The sequence below is a fragment of the Thalassophryne amazonica genome, chromosome 7 (genome assembly GCF_902500255.1).
Source record: "Thalassophryne amazonica chromosome 7, fThaAma1.1, whole genome shotgun sequence".
In the NCBI taxonomy this organism is placed as follows: domain Eukaryota; kingdom Metazoa; phylum Chordata; class Actinopteri; order Batrachoidiformes; family Batrachoididae; genus Thalassophryne; species Thalassophryne amazonica.
Genome location: NC_047109.1, coordinates 78,872,663 through 78,890,568, shown reverse-complemented (window position 1 = coordinate 78,890,568; position 17,906 = coordinate 78,872,663). Strand labels below are relative to the sequence as shown.

The 17,906-nt window shown below is 42.4% G+C and overlaps 1 protein-coding gene across 1 annotated transcript in view; it reads left to right on the top strand.

Moving 5' to 3' along the window:
- LOC117513477 (aryl hydrocarbon receptor nuclear translocator-like) overlaps positions 1 to 16,786 on the top strand; it is a 50,606-nt gene extending 33,820 nt beyond the window's left edge. The window contains exons 11-20 of the mRNA XM_034173657.1: positions 2,177 to 2,311; positions 2,467 to 2,541; positions 3,415 to 3,566; positions 3,810 to 3,935; positions 7,307 to 7,394; positions 10,274 to 10,461; positions 12,119 to 12,314; positions 13,763 to 13,940; positions 15,679 to 15,815; positions 16,315 to 16,786. Of these exons, the coding sequence (XP_034029548.1) occupies positions 2,177 to 2,311; positions 2,467 to 2,541; positions 3,415 to 3,566; positions 3,810 to 3,935; positions 7,307 to 7,394; positions 10,274 to 10,461; positions 12,119 to 12,314; positions 13,763 to 13,940; positions 15,679 to 15,815; positions 16,315 to 16,398 (1,359 nt within the window). The 3' untranslated portion in view covers positions 16,399 to 16,786. The remainder of the gene's footprint in view (positions 1 to 2,176; positions 2,312 to 2,466; positions 2,542 to 3,414; positions 3,567 to 3,809; positions 3,936 to 7,306; positions 7,395 to 10,273; positions 10,462 to 12,118; positions 12,315 to 13,762; positions 13,941 to 15,678; positions 15,816 to 16,314) is intronic.
- The last annotated feature ends 1,120 nt before the right edge of the window (positions 16,787 to 17,906 follow it).

Sequence of the window (17,906 nt, the reverse complement as noted above, 5' to 3'; positions counted from 1 at the left end):
AATGTTCACTGATTTTACCTTATCCAAGTCACTGCTCATATGTCTGGGGTAACACTGAAAGAGCGCTCTACATTCACTCTTTGTACTGCAAAAAAAGAGCTATTTGAATTGTTCACAATGTTGGGTTTCAGGATCATACTAAATTATTATTTTTAACATTTAAAATACAACTCTGACATTATTGAATTGCAAACAGTGCTGTTAACGTATAAAATCAGTAATAATTTAGTACCTAGGAACTTACTGACGATGTTTCACGACAGAGATGGGAGGTATAGTTTGAGGGGAACACTGAATTAGGCCTGCAATGTTCCAGCCACAATGAAAATATTTACCATACCAACTAGTGGAGTTAAACTTTGGAATGGTCTGGAAGGGGAGCTAAAACAATGTCCAAACATCATCTGGTTTAAAAACAAATATAAGGGTCCCTTCACACATAACACGAAAAGACGCAGAAACCGGAAGAAAATCTGCGAACTAAAAATGAAATGAGGAACCGTGAAACATTCCACCAGCTGTCGTGAGGGACGCACGGTTGGACAGGCGTGCACGATACCGCGGCGAACACAAATATACAGGTCAATTGAGTTGATGCACACTGAATGAATCGATGCACTCGCATCGCGCACGTTTGTATCTAGATACCGGTTTGTATTGATTAATCCCCACGTCTAGCGTATATATATATATATATATATATATATACGTGGAGGTGTGCATGGGTAACTACTAAAAATGCTCTTATAAGCTGCCACTATTGCCCAAAATAAGAGGTTCATTGGTTGTCGCCTGTATCTATCAGAATCCAAAATTTTGATGTTTTACATTGTGATTGCATCTTGAAACCCTTGTATCTACCGTAGCTGGTTGTAAAATATTAATATTTGTGACCTTTGAGTAAGAACATCAGTGTTTTTTTTTTGTTTGTTTTTTTTTGTTTGTTTGTTTTTTGTTTTTCTCAGGCAAATCGTGGCGGAACAGCTCAACAAACCACGAAAACATTGAGTCGATGGGCAGGCATGAACGAACGCTCGCAGCAGAAACACAGTATGAGCAGCTGGAGAATGTGTAACCACATCGCGCAGCTGCTGCAAAAAAAGAAAAATACATGCCATCCACAGGATTCGAACCTGAAATTTAGAAAAACTCTGATTGCCAACCAGAAACTTTACCACTGTGCTATCATTGCTGGCCTGTAAATGGTGCGGAAAAATGGCTGAAATCAACAAGGACAGGGACGAGGTGCACTGTGTGCAGCTGCTGCAGCCCGACGCAAAGGCAAAAGATGTTTTATGTATTTCCATGTGAGGATAGCAGGCATAGACATGCGCCTCACAGAGGAATGTTGTAAGTTCATGTCCTTCAAAACACGGTAAGTGTTCTCCAGCTGGGACATCCAGGAGCAGAGATCACAACAGAAGTGGCTGTGGGTAGACACGCCCCCTGTCCATTCAGTGTCCAGACCAACGTGTCATTCTGTGTTTTGTGGTCATTCATTTTTATTTGTTATGTAATTGTGTATGTAGTTATTGTCATAATTATTTATATACCTGTCCTGGCGGTGGTTTCTGTGTTTGTAATGTGTGCACTGAGCCGTCATCCAGCTGTTAGTGTGCGTTGATCAGCTGACAGGCACCTCCCTGTGCTGTGTGTACTCAGATCTGGCTGTCCGGCCCCATGTGATCAGATCTGTACATACATATAAGCATTTTATGCAAGCGTGCCCCCCGGCACGCCACGTGTTGGAGGAAGCGGTGGGGAGGTGACACATGCGCACACGTGTTGCTTTTTGCAATGCCACACTCGTGGGGGCAGACAGATTTCACATCCAGCTCGAATGTGATTGTCTGCTGACTGTTTTCGTGCTAACAGCGCAAATGGCCACACATTTTCTAAGTGCCAAACGAGCAGTGTTAGATGTGCGTGCGTGTCACCTGGAAGTTGGCCAACACCTGCCGCGAGAGGGATCGAATGGGCTGTCAACGGGCACACTGTCTTTTAGCCGCTGGTGTGCGCAAATAGTTGTAGCAACAGGTGTATGAGGCATTGGAGGCAGCTCCGATTTTACACGTATTGCATACGATTCCTGTTTCATGTGCAGTTCATGCGCAATTTGACCACATTCGTACTATGAGTGAAGGAGCCGTAAGGAATTGTATTTCTGTTTCTTCAGGTCACTTGTTGTCCTGGTGACACGGATACAAATAGTATTAATGTTCCAGTGGAGTTCATCTCACGCCATAACTGCCAAGGCATGTTCACCTTTGTAGACCACCGCTGCATGTCTGCTGTGGGCTACCAGCCACAGGTGAGTTTGACAGAGAATGGAAGTGTCATCGATAACTGATGGACCTGGTCATGTGCCTACTGTCATGCGCTAATAAAATTTGTTTAACATGGGATTTGTGATTTATGAATGGTGTCATATCGGTTTTGTCTGTGTGCAATGCTGTGTATTTTTAGGATTTGCTGGGGAAGAACATTTTAGAGCTGGCTCATCCAGAAGATCAGGGCTTATTGAGAGACAGCTTCCAACAGGTGAATATGATCATCTTTTTTGAGAACTGATGTTTACTTCAGTTTTTATCTTGTTTGTACTACCGAATATTAAACATGGAAGCACTATCCTTATTTCAAAAATCAATTTTTAAGTGAGTTGTTTACAAAAAAATAAAAGAGGATTAGTGCTATAATCCTCTCCCATGGTTCTACACAAGGTGAACCGCAGATTAATTGGAAAGTTTACATAAGCATGACTTCGTGTCATGGTGACTTGTTTTTCTGTTAAAAGCAGTATTGTGCTCTGTTTGCTGCACGCTCATTTGCACATCTGGATCCAAAAAGAAAACTAAGAGAAACTCTCAAAAATTAAAGGAGTTGAGGACAAAATGTCCATTGCCTTGCAGCTGTGAGTCCATTGAACCAGGCTTCATGCTGGAAGTGCAAGCACAGCCGAGCTTGTCCAAAGTTCACGGCTCCAGAAAATAACAAGTATTCTCAAATTTTTCCGAGCATCTACTCTGCAGGACCACTGACCTGAACAAATTCACATTCAAATTCTGTTGGGGAGAGGGCTATATCTGAGTTTGAAATATAAGATATGACTGATCCAAACAAATTGTATGAGTAGGGTGGGTACCTTTTTTGGGGGGGGGTGGCAGTTGGCATTGAAAGGTCAACTGCTTCCAAAAGGGGTCGAAACAGAACAACTTGAGAACCACTGGCACATGGTAACTGCAGTCAGTGTCATCCTTTGTATGGGCTGTCACAAGTACCATGTCAAAATAAGACTGCCTAATTGGTGGTGATAAATCCATCACTGGAATGTGATTTGATGGAAAATTCTTGACATTTTTGGAATTACAGTATTCATATATAATTTATTTGGCGTGTTGGACCTTCTGTCTACAGGTGGTGAAACTGAAAGGCCAGGTTCTGTCAGTGATGTTCCGGTTCCGCTCTAAATCAAGAGAGTGGATGTGGATGAGAACTAGTTCCTTCACGTTTCAAAACCCTTTTTCAGGGGAGATCGAGTATATCATCTGTACCAATGTCAATGTGAAGTGAGTCACACATTCTTCAGCAGTTTGACCTACACTGGGGTTTACACAATTGCTTAAGTGTATTACATAGTAATAACATTGATGTCTTAAAGTTTGAGGGTTTGTTTTGTTATGAAACATCACTCTGTGTGAGTGCTCAATCCCCAGTTCCTCTTACACTCTTGCACCAGCCCTTTAATAAACTACACTCTGATCACTCTCTCCGTATACCTCTCCTCTGCACGTGTCTTGATTGTGGGGCAGTAGAAACTCAACTCAGGACCCACTCACCCCCATCTCCTCTCCAGGGGGTTCACTGCCCCCATCCCTTGGTCAAAACAGCCCAAAAGGTCCTGCTGTGGTTCTCAGCCCAGGGCAAGTGACCACCAGGTGAGACCAGGCCTGACCCGAATATCCTCCCCATGCATGGGAGAATGGGCTGCTTCTTCATGGGAGACTGCTGCTGTTTTAGGAAACAATTATATACATATGTATTTTTCCTCACTCTTGGTGGTTGTTCTCATTGCTTCTATCTGTTTTTCCAGCAATGCTGCTGTTTAATTTGAAGCATGTGCCATTGTACTTATTATTATTATTATTATTATTAAATATGATGTGAAAGTAGTTTAAAAGGGGGAACATTTAACAGTTCAGGTGGTGTAGCATTTTAGGTTGCATTTACACTGCAAGTCTTGATGCCCAGATCCAATTTTCTGTCTATCTATTTTGCTTTTTCTTTTTCTTTTTTGGTGAGTCTGGGGGTGTTACACCGTGGGTTTACATTTCCTTTTGTTTTTAAATGATCCATATCTAATACGTATGTTTAGATGGTTCAGACCTGCAACTCCTTAGATGTGAAAGCATGGTTTTGCACGTTCAGAGATTTCAAAGTTGGATACAAGCAAAATGTTCCAACAGATTGGGGGGGGGGGGGGGGGACTTTTCAATATATATAGCTGCTTAAATTTGCAGAAGACAGTCAACCCAGTAAATGAGACTTCTTTGGCTTGCTCAGGGCAGCATAGGGGTTTAATAGTTAGCACTGTTGCCTCACAGCAAGTAGCTCATTATCCCATGTTCTTTCCATGTTTGTGTAAGTTCGCTACCAGGTGCTTCGGCTTCATCCCACTTCCAAAGTCTTGCAGGTTTGGTGGATTGGAAGGTATAAATTGACAATTGGTGTTTGTGTTTGCCCTTGTGATGGACTGGCAATCTGTCCAGAGTGTACCTTGCCTCTTGTCCAGTGACCACTGAAATGGGCTCCATTACATCGTGGGCCAGCAGCCAAAAAAAAAAAAAAACATGCATGAAGACCATAGTTTAAATAAGAAGGCAGTGGAACTACACACTTAAGCCTGGGTCGAACCGAATAATGAGCCACGCATGGGTGTGTCAACAATTATTCGAAGAATGACCCACGTTTTCATCTATCACGTATCCGCTATGAAGGTGCCTCTCTGTACCCCGCATTTGCCACGTAGCAGCCTCTTGTGAGCCACAACCGACTTATCATTAGAGCCTCAAATGGCTTGCATCAACCACCCTAAGCCACATAGTGATAACGCCATGTTGGCGCACATTTAGGCATGGGTTTGGTCCATACCTCCAGCCCTCCCACACCTGGTTCCTTTAAAGTGTGGGTTTTCAATTCACAGATTCACAGCAGCATTTAAAGATGTCACATTTTTAGTGCAGTCCAAAAATAGACGCTCCAGTACAGACCCGCGGTTGTGCGCTGTGCGCCAGGCTGCTGTCCACCTGTAATGCACCAGACCAGCTAGAACCAAACCAAGGGCTCCTGGACAGCCACCTCTGTGCTCCTCGTTGGCTCCGCGGCTCGCTGGCTTTATTTCTTCTGCAGCTTTAAACACACACACACACAGTAGATCCCACTTCTAACTTTGTTTGTTCGTTTATTTCTGCAATTGCTGTTTTGCGCGCGCTACTGTCAATTCCTGGACAGCCGCCTCTGTGCTCCTTCTCAGTGGCATCCTTTCCATCCGTGGCTTGCTGGCTTTATTTTTTTTCCCTAGCTTTAAACACAGTCATTTTCACACCGTGATCCCACTTTAAACTTTGCGTTCCATTTATTTCTGCAAAATCGTTCTTTTGTGTGTGGTGCCATTCTGCATACAGAATGAGGTGGCCGCTTTAATTACATAAACCTGTGGATCACTTTATATATATATATATATATATATATATATATATATATATATATATATATATATATATATATATACCTTCCGCAGCTTACAAGTCACCGTGATACAACTTTTAATTTTGTGTTATATCTTCAAAATCGGTCTTTTGCGCGCTCTCCTTCTGTGTTGCTGCACAGCTCTGCTCTGCTTTTAGCAGCTTCACTGGAGTTATTTCTTCCGCGGCTTTAAACACACATCCACTTTCAAGCAGTCATCCAAATTTTAACGTTGTCTTCGTCCAATATTGACTGAAAAATCACTCTTTTGTGAGCTGGCGTTCTGTCTAAATGCTCGTTTGGAGTGTAATGAGTCACTGCGTCAGCACGCCGTGCACACACACAGCGGAGCTTGTGATCCATTAACAAGATATTAAATCAACCATAGACATACCTTAACAGCTAGGAACTGTTTTATCAAACTACAAAAACATTAAAAACAGTTACCTTAAGCTGTTCAAAATATATTCCATATGGTGCAGGAAAGAGAGGATAAAAACGTCCATATGAAACAGTCTGATTCCAGAAGTGATTAGAGGTGTTTTCAGCATCCAAGGTTTGGCAGAAAATGATTAATCTGCTACAAAATAATTATTTTATATACAGCGTCCAGTGCACAGAGCAGGTGGAGGTGTGTGCGCAAGAGGGCAGCCGCTCCAAAAATAGCCTCTTATGTCCTGCGTAGTTGCCAGGCATATGGATAATGGACATTTAGCAAACTCGTAAGCACCACGCAAATGCCTCTAAGTCGTCGCAGTAACTCATACACAAACTGCCCCATGCTGTTGTTGCTAACTTTTGAATATCTTGAAATTAGTGCCACACTCAGAGAGGAGCCTCATTAACTGAAGATAATGCCTCTAAGAGCCACTCAGAGCCACCATTCTCCCACGATAGTTGAAGAAACCCTCTCATAGCAAAGAAAACATGCTGCGTGGCTCATTATTCAGTGGGACCCAGGTTTTACGTTGTTGAATCACTAACTGAAATGAGGGTGGGGGTGGGAGGTAAACAACAATTTCTGCTCCATCTGTTCGCAGGAAATTGTAAGCATGAATGGGGAGGAGGTGAATGATTGAATGATGAGGAAATTCAAATCTGTGTATTTGGACCACAGTTGTATTGGCAGGTATCTTAGGCATATCTGATTTATTTTCACATATGTTTGAGGCCTAAGGATAGGCCTCAAACATAGGAGGATATCTGATCCCATGTGATTTTTTTTTTTTTTTTTTTCCCTTGTTGTTTTACATGTTCATGTTACATGTCTGATCTGTGCCACTTGAGCAAAACATCAGATTTGGGTGACTTGTTCCAAACAGTGTAAAAGCAGCCTTAGAAATCTTTTGCCGCCGATTATGTTGTTCTTCCCTTCTCCCTTCATGCTTTCCTCTTATGTTGCCTTGGTGACTGGTGGTGAGGTGAATGCTGTTGTGTTTTTTTATTATTATTATTATTATTATTATTATTATTATTATCATCATCCTTTGTGGGAGCCAGACTATTTCGAATAGCTAACTTCAAATCAGAACACTATTCCTTTCCACCTCTTTATTTTTAGGCAGCTGCAGCAGCAGCAGCAGGCAGAGCTGGAAGGAGGTGGAGCAAGAGAGGCTCTGTACGAAGCCGGACCAGTCACTCTCTCACAGGTTAGAACATGCAAACTTGTAAGAGGTATGTTGAGTTTGAGTAAGTGATTTGGTCACAATCTCAGCAACCCAGCTAAACCTGTTGCAGAACGGAGTTCATCACCTTCTTATAGAATAGTGTCTGATACAACGTAGCATTTATGATAACACACTGTAAACTAAACAAAACAAATAATCTTTAGCTTTGGCTGTGTGTTTTTTCAAGTCTTTGGTTGAGAAACATGCAGTCCAATATTTTCTGACAGTGAATAGAGGTTTGTCCATCTGCTGTGAATGTCAGAAAGTTAAAGAACATCAACAAATTGTAATCACAATGCAGGTGAGTCATCACGGGGCTCTTTTTGACAGGGGTTTGATTGTCTTTAAGAACATAATACATTATAGCTGCACCTATCCGTTACAGTGCACAGTTCAGAAAGTACTCACAGTGCTTCACTTTTTCCATATTTATGTAACAGCCTTTGCCATGAAGCTCAAAATTGAGCTCATGTACATCCTGTTCCCACTGATAATCCTTGAGATGAATTAGAGTTCACCTGGGGAAAAATTCACTCGATTCAAACCCCACCCTTGCCACATTTCTCGATGTAATAGTGGAATTGCATCAGGAAGGGCATCTGGCATAAAACTTGTGCCAAGTCAATATGCAGAGCCACCTTGGATCTGCTGTGGTGACCCCGAGTGGAAAAACAAGGGAACAGCCAAAGGAATTTACTTGCAGTGATCAAAGTTTTCCAGAAATTCACGGAAATCTGGGTTTTTATTTACGTGGCGAATGTTTCCGGGTTAATTTTAATAGCATACATCAAAATCCATTAATGTTCCACACCCAAACAGTTGGTGGCGGTAATGCACCATGTTGCTTTGCAAACCGCCAATAAACTTGAAAAAAGATTGGACATGATTTGGAAAGTCACACACCTGTCTACATATGAGGTCCCACAGTTGACAGTGCATGTCAGATCACAAATCAAGTACAAAGTCAAAGGAATTGTCTGTAGACCTCCGTGAGAGGATGGTCTCGAGGTACAAATCTGGGGAAGGGTACAGAACATTTCTGCTGCTTTGAAGGTCCCATTGAGCACAATGGCCTACATCATCCGTAAATGGAAGATGTTCCAGTCCACAAGGACTCTTTCTAAAGCTGGCAGTCTGTCTAAACTGAGTGATCGTGGGAGAAGGGCCTTAGTCAGGGAGGTGACCAAGAACCCAATGGTCACTTTGTCAGAGCTCCAGCATTCCTCTGTGGAGAGAGAAGAACCTTCCAGAAGGACAACCATCTCTGCAGCAATCCACCAATCAGGCCTATATAGTAGAATGGCCGACAGAAGTCTCTCCTTAGGAAAAGGCACATAGCAGCCCTCCTGGAGTTTGCCAAAAGACACCTGAAGGACTCTTGTACCATGAGAAACAAAATTCTCTGGTCTGATGACACAAAGATTGACCTCTTTGGTGTCAATACTGGGCGTCATGTTTGGAGGAAACCAGGCACCATCCCTACAGTAAAGCATGGTTGTGGCAGCATCATGCTGTGGGGATGTTTTTCAGCAGCAGGAACTAGTCATGATTAAGGGAAGGATGATTGTAGCAATGTACAAAGACATTCTGGATGAAAACCTGCTTCAGAGCGCTCTTTACCTCAGACTGGAGTGACGGTTCATCTTTCGGCAGGACAATGACCATAAGCACACAACTAAGATATCAAAGAAGTGGTTTCAGGACAACTCTGTGAATGTCCTTGAGTGGCCCAGCCAGAGCCCAGAGCGAAATCCGACTGAACATCTCTGGAGAGATCGGAAAATGGTTGTGCATCGAAGCTCTCAAACTCCATCCAACCTGATGGGACTTGAGAGGTGCTGCAAACAGAAATGGGCAAAACTGCCCGAAGATAGGTCCACTAAGCTTGTGGCATCATATTCAAGAGGACTTGAGGCTGTAATTGCTGCCAAAGGTGCATCAACAAAGTATTGAGCAAAGTGTGTGGTTACCGATGTACATGTGATTTCTTAGTTTATTTTGAAAAAATTAGCAACAAATTAAAAGGAGCTGTGAATACTTTCTGGATGCATGTATTTGTATGATTATAATTATTTAATATTATTTGATGCGCATAAAGATTGACAAAGTGTTTATGTGATCAGTTGCAATTTTTCATGATAGAAGTAAAAATTGAGAGAATATGAATTTAACTTTTTCAGAACAAATAAATCAGTGCAAGCTCTGCTTTAAAATCTGATTTATTTTAAAACCACTGATTTCTTTTGTAGCTAGCATGATGACTCATTTAACAATGGAAGGTAATTATTATCATGCTGGTTGGCCTTTAATGTTAATCTGCTCAGGAGGGTTGGTGGCCAAGTGGTTAATGCACTTGGTTTCAGTCCAGAAGGTTCTGGGTTCAAATCCCACCCCTGCCACATTTCTCCATGTAATGTGGAGTTGCGTCAGGAAGGGCATCCGGCATGTGTCAATTCAACAAGCAGATCCACCTTGGATTTGCTGTGGCGACCCCGAGTGCGAACAAGGGAGCAGCCGAAGGGACTTAACTACTTTTTCTGCTCAGGATTTTTATTAATGTGTTCATATTCTATACCCGCTTATTCCAGTTAAGAGTCATAGGAGAGCTGGAGCCTATCCCAGCTGTCATTGGGCGAGAGGCGGTGTTCATTCTGGACAGGATGCCAGTCTATTGTTCCACTTATAAACAGAAAAAGACATTCACATTCTCACCTATGGTCAGTTTAGAGGAAACAGTGCAAACCACTTAAGCCACTGTGCCACCCATTAATCTTATTTCAATATGAAATTCCTAAACCTTAAGACCTTGATGATTGGAATCGGGATAAAAATTCCTAACTGATAGTTGTGGTGCTCCTCAGAGGCCAGTACAGCCAGTAAGTGCTGCAGGGCCAGACCACAGCAAGAGCCTTGAGAAGCCAGAGCTCTACCCCTCCTTATTCTCAGGCCCAGGCCAGAACAAAGGTCTACCTTCCACATCAAGTCCCTCCACCCAGATCTACCCAGCAGCCAACAACTACACTACTGGCCACTCCAGTGATGCATACAGGTAGGTAGTAGGGCTGCACAATGTCATGAAAACGTCATCTTGCCAATATATTGGGGAATAATTGTGATTTCAGCATCATAAATATATGGTCTCGTGTTAAAGCTGGGATTGGGTGTAATCCAGGATCCAAGATGGTTGTGTAGTGTAGTAGATGTGGCAAATGGACAGAACCACTGCATGCTCCCAGCCTGTAATGTTACAGTCTGGGCCATAAGTATTTAGACAGTGGCACAATTTAATCAGTTACGCCTGTGTACTTTACAGTTACTTTATACTTAGACCTTCACCCATACAGAGCCAACAAACAGTTGGACAAACTGATTGTCAACAGAAATCATCACTCTTATAGCCTGTTTTCTTTAAGTAAGTTGGGATGGAGCCATGAACATCTCCAAAGTGCTGAACATATCTTGAACTTGATTTACTTTAGACATTATTACAGATGGTACAGTACTACATACAGGGTTAAAGCTTTCCTTCACTAAAATGGATTTCCATCAGTTGGGCTGCCAAAAGGCCATATCTGAGATCAATGCAGATCCAATGAGAATTTTACAAAAAAGTGGTGGTGGGGGGGTCCTTATTAGACCATTAGTTATGATCAGCACCTTCACCGATGATCAGCTGCTTCTGTTTACTGTTGTTGAGAGTAGTGTTATGTCCTGGGATTGTGAGCTTTTGCTGCAATGTCCCTTATGTGCACCAGTGATCCTGTCCCTGCATTTATGACATATCAGCATTTGCTGCAGCGAGTCCACTGTTCTGTGCAGCAGCTCCGAGTTGAAACAAAAAACCATTGCTATCATCTTTCTGTGTCTCAGAGCGAGCAAACTCACCCGCAGTGTGACAGTGGCATTTTTACACTTTTCTGAGCCAGTCTGTGAGTGTCCTCACTGTGGTTAAACTAAAAACATCTAAAGACCAGCGATACATTTATAAGAAAAATGAACACTTTTTTTCTTTCTCTCTCCCTCTCTCTCTCCACGTTATAGGACTCATGGATCAGGGACAAAAAAAAGCAATGGTCAGGACATCCCTAATTTTATATATTTCTATTTTAGTTATTAAAGCAAATTACTTAAAAAAATTTAATTGCACTTGTGTGACAGAATAAAAAAAAATAATAATGGAGCTCTTTATTACACATTTTAGAACAAACTTAAGAGTTGGCCAAAGCTCTGCAGATGTGCTGAAATCATTACTGATGAACAAATTGATACATATTTGGCATTATTTTTCATTTGGCCAAATAAAAATAGTTCTGGCTTGTCACTGATGTTTACAAAACTACTGTGGGCAGAATAATGACTGGGTCAAATGGCATCAGGAAGTGCAGTTAATCGAGAATAAATATTTGTGATGGGTTGTAGGTTGTATAATTAATTTATGTAATTTATAGCAAAAGTACTTGGTAGGCTTGCCTTCCAACAAGAAGGTTCAAGGCCACCATTCTCTCTGTACATCTGGAGTTGAGTCAGGAAAGGCATCGGCACACACAAAATTTGTCAAATCAACATGTGGCTCCCAGTATGAAGTGGAGAGGCTGTTGTGCTCCAGAGCCAACTGGAGAAGCCAAACGAAGTTAGTGTGTGTGCAGTTATTGTCTTCCAGTAGTTCACAATGGAGTAACCTGACTTTTTCCCCACCCCCTCTACAGGGGAGGTGGTATGACCCCACAGATGGCACAGCCGGCTCACTCAGCTGGGCAGATGCTGGCTCAGATGTCCCGTCAGAATGGAGCCCCTCAGTCGGTTAACTCTTCCAATACTGGCAGCCCCCTTCATGGAGGAACATCAGGAGGATGGGCTGCAGCTGGACCCGGAGCTGCAGCTAGGCCCGCCTTCAGTAACCAGGTTAGCATCCGACCTTTTTTTTTTTTTTTTTAAACCAGCCAAGCTTGAACCCTCGTGGACATGCGAGAGTTTTTTCACGCCTGTCGGTGACGTCATTCGCCTGTGAGCACGCCTTATGGAAGGAGTGGTCCAGCCCCCTCGTCGGAATTCCGTTGTCTGAGAAGTTGCTGAGAGACTGGCGCTGTGCTTGATCAAAATTTTTTCAAAAACTGTGAGGCACATCCGAGTGGCCACCATTTGAGAAATTCAGCTGGTTTTCTGTGAAAATTTTAACAGCTGATGAGAGATTTTGGATTGTTTCTATCGCTGTGAGGACTTCCCACGGAGCGGGACGTCGCGCAGCGCTCCGAGGCAATGTCGTCATCCTGTTTCAAGCTGAAAACCTCCAAATTTAAGCCTCTGTTGACCCAGGATGTCGTGAGAGAACAGAGAACTTTCAGAAGAGGTCGGAATCAGCAGTTTATCCGGATATTCCACTGTTAAAGGAGATTTTTTTGCGGACGGATTGGCGGCGTGCCCGCCACAGGAAAAACACCTCCGTTGGAAGCCTTAAGGACAAGTTGGAACATGCCCTGCTGTTAAACAATTTCTCAGATACTCACTCAGCTGAAAGCCACCAAAAGCCGCCTGGGTTTTACAAATGGTTATCAACACGGAGGTGTTTTTCCTGTGGCGGGCGTGCCGCGCCGGCTGCGAGCCAACGCGCCAATCCGTCCGCACGTCTTTCATTTAAAAAAAATCTCCTTTAACAGTGGAATGTCCGGATAAACTGCTGATTCCGACCTCTTCTGAAAGTTCTCTGTTCTCTCACGACATCCTGGGTCTACAGAGGCTTAAATTTGGAGGTTTTCAGCTTGAAACAGGATGACAACGTCGCCTCGGAGCGCTGCGCGACGTCCCGCTCCGTGGGAAGTCCTTACAGCGATAGAAATCCAAAATCTCTCATCAGCCGTTAAAATTTTCACCGAAAACCAGCTGAATTTCTCATATGGTGTCCACTTGGATGTGCCTCACAGTTTTTGAAAAAATTTTGATCAAGCACAGCGCCAGTCTCTCAGCAACTTCTCAGACAATGAAAATCCGACGAGGGGGCTGGACCACTCCTTCCACAAGGCGTGGTCACAGGCAAATGTCACCAACAGGCGTGAAAAAAGCCACGCATGCGCACGAGGGTTCAAGCTTGGCTGATGTAACCACACGTGATTCAAATCCATATAGTTTTTTTTTTAAATAAAACTGTAGGTTTCTTTTCTAATAGACCTTGTGTGTGTGTGTGTGTGTGTGTGTGTATATATATGTATATATGTGTGTATATATATGCATATTTTGTATAACTTTTTCAGTTGTTTTGTTTTGGTTTTTTTTATTACATAAGTACTCTACTTAAGAAAGATATTTTCCTCCAACCCACCACTCAGGAGATGGAGTTATTGTCTTCATCTTACCAGCAGGTGGCACCTCAGGCAGCAAAGACAATGTCTCCACCATTTGCTGCTGTGGGAGGTTTTGGAGGTGGATCATCGAACTCCTTTGGCCAGATGCCCACAGCTGCTGCCCCCACCCCTAGTAGTGGCACAAACTACCCACCCATTAATGCTCGTCCCAACCTCAACACTAATGGTTATGGTAGGTTGTGTGCATATTTGTGTATTTTCTGCTTTGTATGTATAATTTTGATCCTGTCTTGGTTTCAGTAAACCCAAAATCTGACATTCAGACAATTGCAGTGCTTCGCACCTCCAGCTATAATTTGGCTTCGTTTGATGTCAGAGGCCTGATCATTAATGTATTTTAGAGTGACCTCTGATTTGACCTTAGACCTATGACTTTGACATGGCCTGCATTGTGAGAGGATAGTCCACTGAATTTAATTGAAATTCCCCTATGTGTTTAAAACAGACATGGCCTTTACAGTAGCCATTTTCTCCTCCACAGTAAGGCTTATTAGACATTATGCACCAAATGAGTTAGATTGTCCTTTTTTTTAGGTAACATGTACATTTACCTGAAGACTTGCAGTAAGATTTCTCTAAGCAAAATTGTAACTCTTAAGTATGTTTTAAATAGGACATTATAAATCCCATTACTCATAATGTAGGCACTCAGCTCATAGAAATGTTAGTATCAAATTATGTGACGGTATCACGCTTTCATGCGAACATTAGACAGTTAGCATCACATTAATACAATAGCATGCTTTTGGAGGGCATTATGCATTTTCTGAGGCCTGATGTCCATGCCCAGTCACCCAAAATGACATTTTGGGCCGCATACCGCACGACAACTGCATGTTATTTGCATTATTATCACTTATTGAGATACACAACACATTAACAATATTTAATGTCGTTTCAAAACGCACGACACCCAGCAAACGTGTACATAAAAAGTTGGCTCACTTTAACTTTTGTCATGTTGGCTGGTACCGCGCTGTTCTCCAAATTCGCCAGTGCGTCCTCATCAAGCTGGCTGCTTTGGCTGTTGTTCGTTGTCGTACACTTCTCGCCTTTTCATGTTATCGTCTGTGGACAGTTCTTGGGTTGCGTGTACTATGACGTCATCACTTGGGACAAGTTGGGACATGCCTATCTCGGCTTTCAATGCTTACCAGTCCAGTAAGTATCAGAGAAATTGTGGAGAGCTGGGCTTGTCCTAACTTGTCCTCTGACACGCCGAAACGGAGGTGTTCCGTTGTCTCGTCAAACAGCGAATCGGTCGTTACGCACGAAGCCTCCGCGCGGCTTTCCATGACAAAATCTCTTGTTAAAAGTGAAATCTGCTGGAAAATGGCTGATGTCCAGCTCTTGTGATAACCAGAAAAAGTGCACGCTTCTGAAAAAATTCTGATGGAAAAAAAAAGTCCAAATCATTCCGCCATTTCCAGACAATGAAATTCCGACGAGGGGGCGGGACCACTCCTTCCACAAGGGGTGCTCACAGGCGAATGACGTCACCGACAGGCATGCAAAAACTCACGCATGCGCACGAGGGTTCAAGCTTGTCTGACGTAAAAACATATGAATCAAATCCATATAGTTTTAAAAAAAATAAAAAGGTCCGTTACTTTATTGACAGACCTCGTAGACATATTTATTTGTTGTGATCATAATAAAGTATATTGTATTTATCAACTCATATTTTATAAGTACTAACGTCTAAAGAAACCTAGTAAAATAGTTAGCTATTGTTATTTGGGAGCTATTCTATACTTTAGTTCGATAAATTTACAAAGATATATATATAACTGGATATATCCGTGGGGGATTGTGTTGGTAGTACAAGAACTCTGTTCACTATTGCAATGAGATTCCTGTCAATGATGAATGTATGCCAATATTTGAAGCCTCTATGCTTTCTGTGTCAGATGGTTCAGAGTCTGGGGCTCAGTTCCCGTCCCGAGCAGCCGAGGCAGTGTGGCCTCAGTGGCAGGGCCAGCAGCACTCGCAGAATAATGTAGAACACCATCCACACGCTCAGGCAAACCAGCAGGATATGTTTCCTGTAAGTAACACAAGCTTATTGGCCCTAAAGCCCTGTGTCCAAATGACTACAATGAACAGCTAACGACTGGGTTGTAATGTACGGTGAGAAACCATACTCACCTTGGAGCAAAGTCTGTCCAATCTGCTATCACAGATAACTGTTTTCTGTCTGTTCAATAGATTTTGAGTGACAAATCAGCAGAAATAATCCTCCCCCCTCGTTTACTTGAGCAGGTGCTGCAGTCACTGCGCCTCTTTGAAAAGTTGAATGATTTTCACCTGAAAGTGCTCTGAGTGGGTGCACAGAAAAACTGGACAGCTCTGAAAAAAGATGCTGGGTGCAGTTTTTTTTTTAAGGAGGTGACTGCCATATGCTCCGTTCTCATTTAGAGCATTTGAAAGAAGACACTGGCACCCCCCCCCCCCCCCCCCAAAATGCTATATGGACATGGGGCCTTAAAAAATACTTTTCCTCTCTATTTCTGTAATATAATTTTCTGTTTCACTCTGTACTTCAGGAGGTGTTGTCTCTGCTTGACCAGCCTGCCACTTTCAGCGGTGAAGACTTTGAGATTCCAATGTACCCTTCATTTAATGAGTGACCCGGCCAATCCTGCCACCCTCCACCTTTTTTTGTTTTAACCTTTTTGTTTATATTTAGCTCTTCTGCTCCATTTTCATTTGGCATTCTTGCTCCTGTGAGTAGCAGTCTTCCCTTTGCTTTGCATGGCTTAATTTGCACTATCATACACCAGTTAAAGATGGAGATACTTCTGGCCATATATATGTGAGGAGACTCAAAGACTTGGTACTAACCACAAGAGAGGTTATTATAACAATATTACAGCCATTTTGAGAATCATGTAGCTAGCACTGCCCAAAGCTCAGTAAGTTGTTCTAGATATGTTCTATGTTAATGTATAAAAACGCACAATCACCCATCACCATGAACAGACTGCACAACTAAAGAAGTAGGCACGCGCACGCTCACAAAGGCCTTTTATTGTTCACGTGTTCAGGGTTCTCAGGCGTCGATGAAGTGTACTATGCTATTTTCTCCTATCACATATAAACTTTATCACTCCAATCATTGATTTAAGCTCAGGACATTCCAGGGAACTACACCTCTGGTGAGATAAATTCTCAGTAATTGCACGCAAACCACTACTGCCTGTGTTGCCCTTGCTCGGTTTTGAACGCACCGCATGTATCTGCATGACAGCAACGCTTTCACACAGCACTTCTACGTTGTGGACACACTTGCTGATTTACAGATTGCTGTGCACACCGTGGTATCATCTGTGAATTCAGTTAATTGTCCAAGAAAAGTGTAGAGTTTTTTTTTTAAATCATTTTTTCATTGGTTTATTCACTTTAATGTTACAGATACACAATGCTTTAGTGTCTGCACTCTGTGTCGATGGGGTTTTTAGGTAGGCATGCTGTTTTTCTTTGCCTACATATGTACAGTGCATATGTGGACATTTGTATTTAAAAAGGATTCATGCAGTATCATTATAAACTTGAACAGTCATAGCAGTCTCTTGCTTGATTTTCTTCTTTTCTGCCCCACATTTCCCTGTACCAAGTAGAGTGCATCCAGAAGGTATTCACAGCGCTTCACTTTTTCCACATTTTATGTTAGGCTTATTCCAAAATGGAGTTTTTTTTTTTTCCTTGCTTCAAAATTCTACTTACAACACCCCATAATGTCAACTTGTAAAAAAGGTTGTTTTTTTTAAGATAAGACTTTATTGATCTCACAGTGGAGAAATTCACATGTTACATCAGCTCTTAAAAAACACAAGATGAGTGTGTGGAGGAAGATGTGCATCAAACAGCGTGTACAAGATAAGCAATAATAATAATACTTGTAACAATACAATAAAATAAGAAAATGAGGTAGAAATAGTGTGTGTGTGTGTGTGTGTGTGTGTGTGTGTGTGTGTGTGTGTGTGTGTGTGTGTGTGTGTGTGTGTGTGTGTGTGTGTGTGTGTGTGTGTGTGTGTGTGTGTGTATATATGCGAGGGCTGTCAATAAAGTATAGGTCCTTTTTATTTTTTTCAAAAACTATATGGATTTCATTCATATGTTTTTACGACATGCTTGA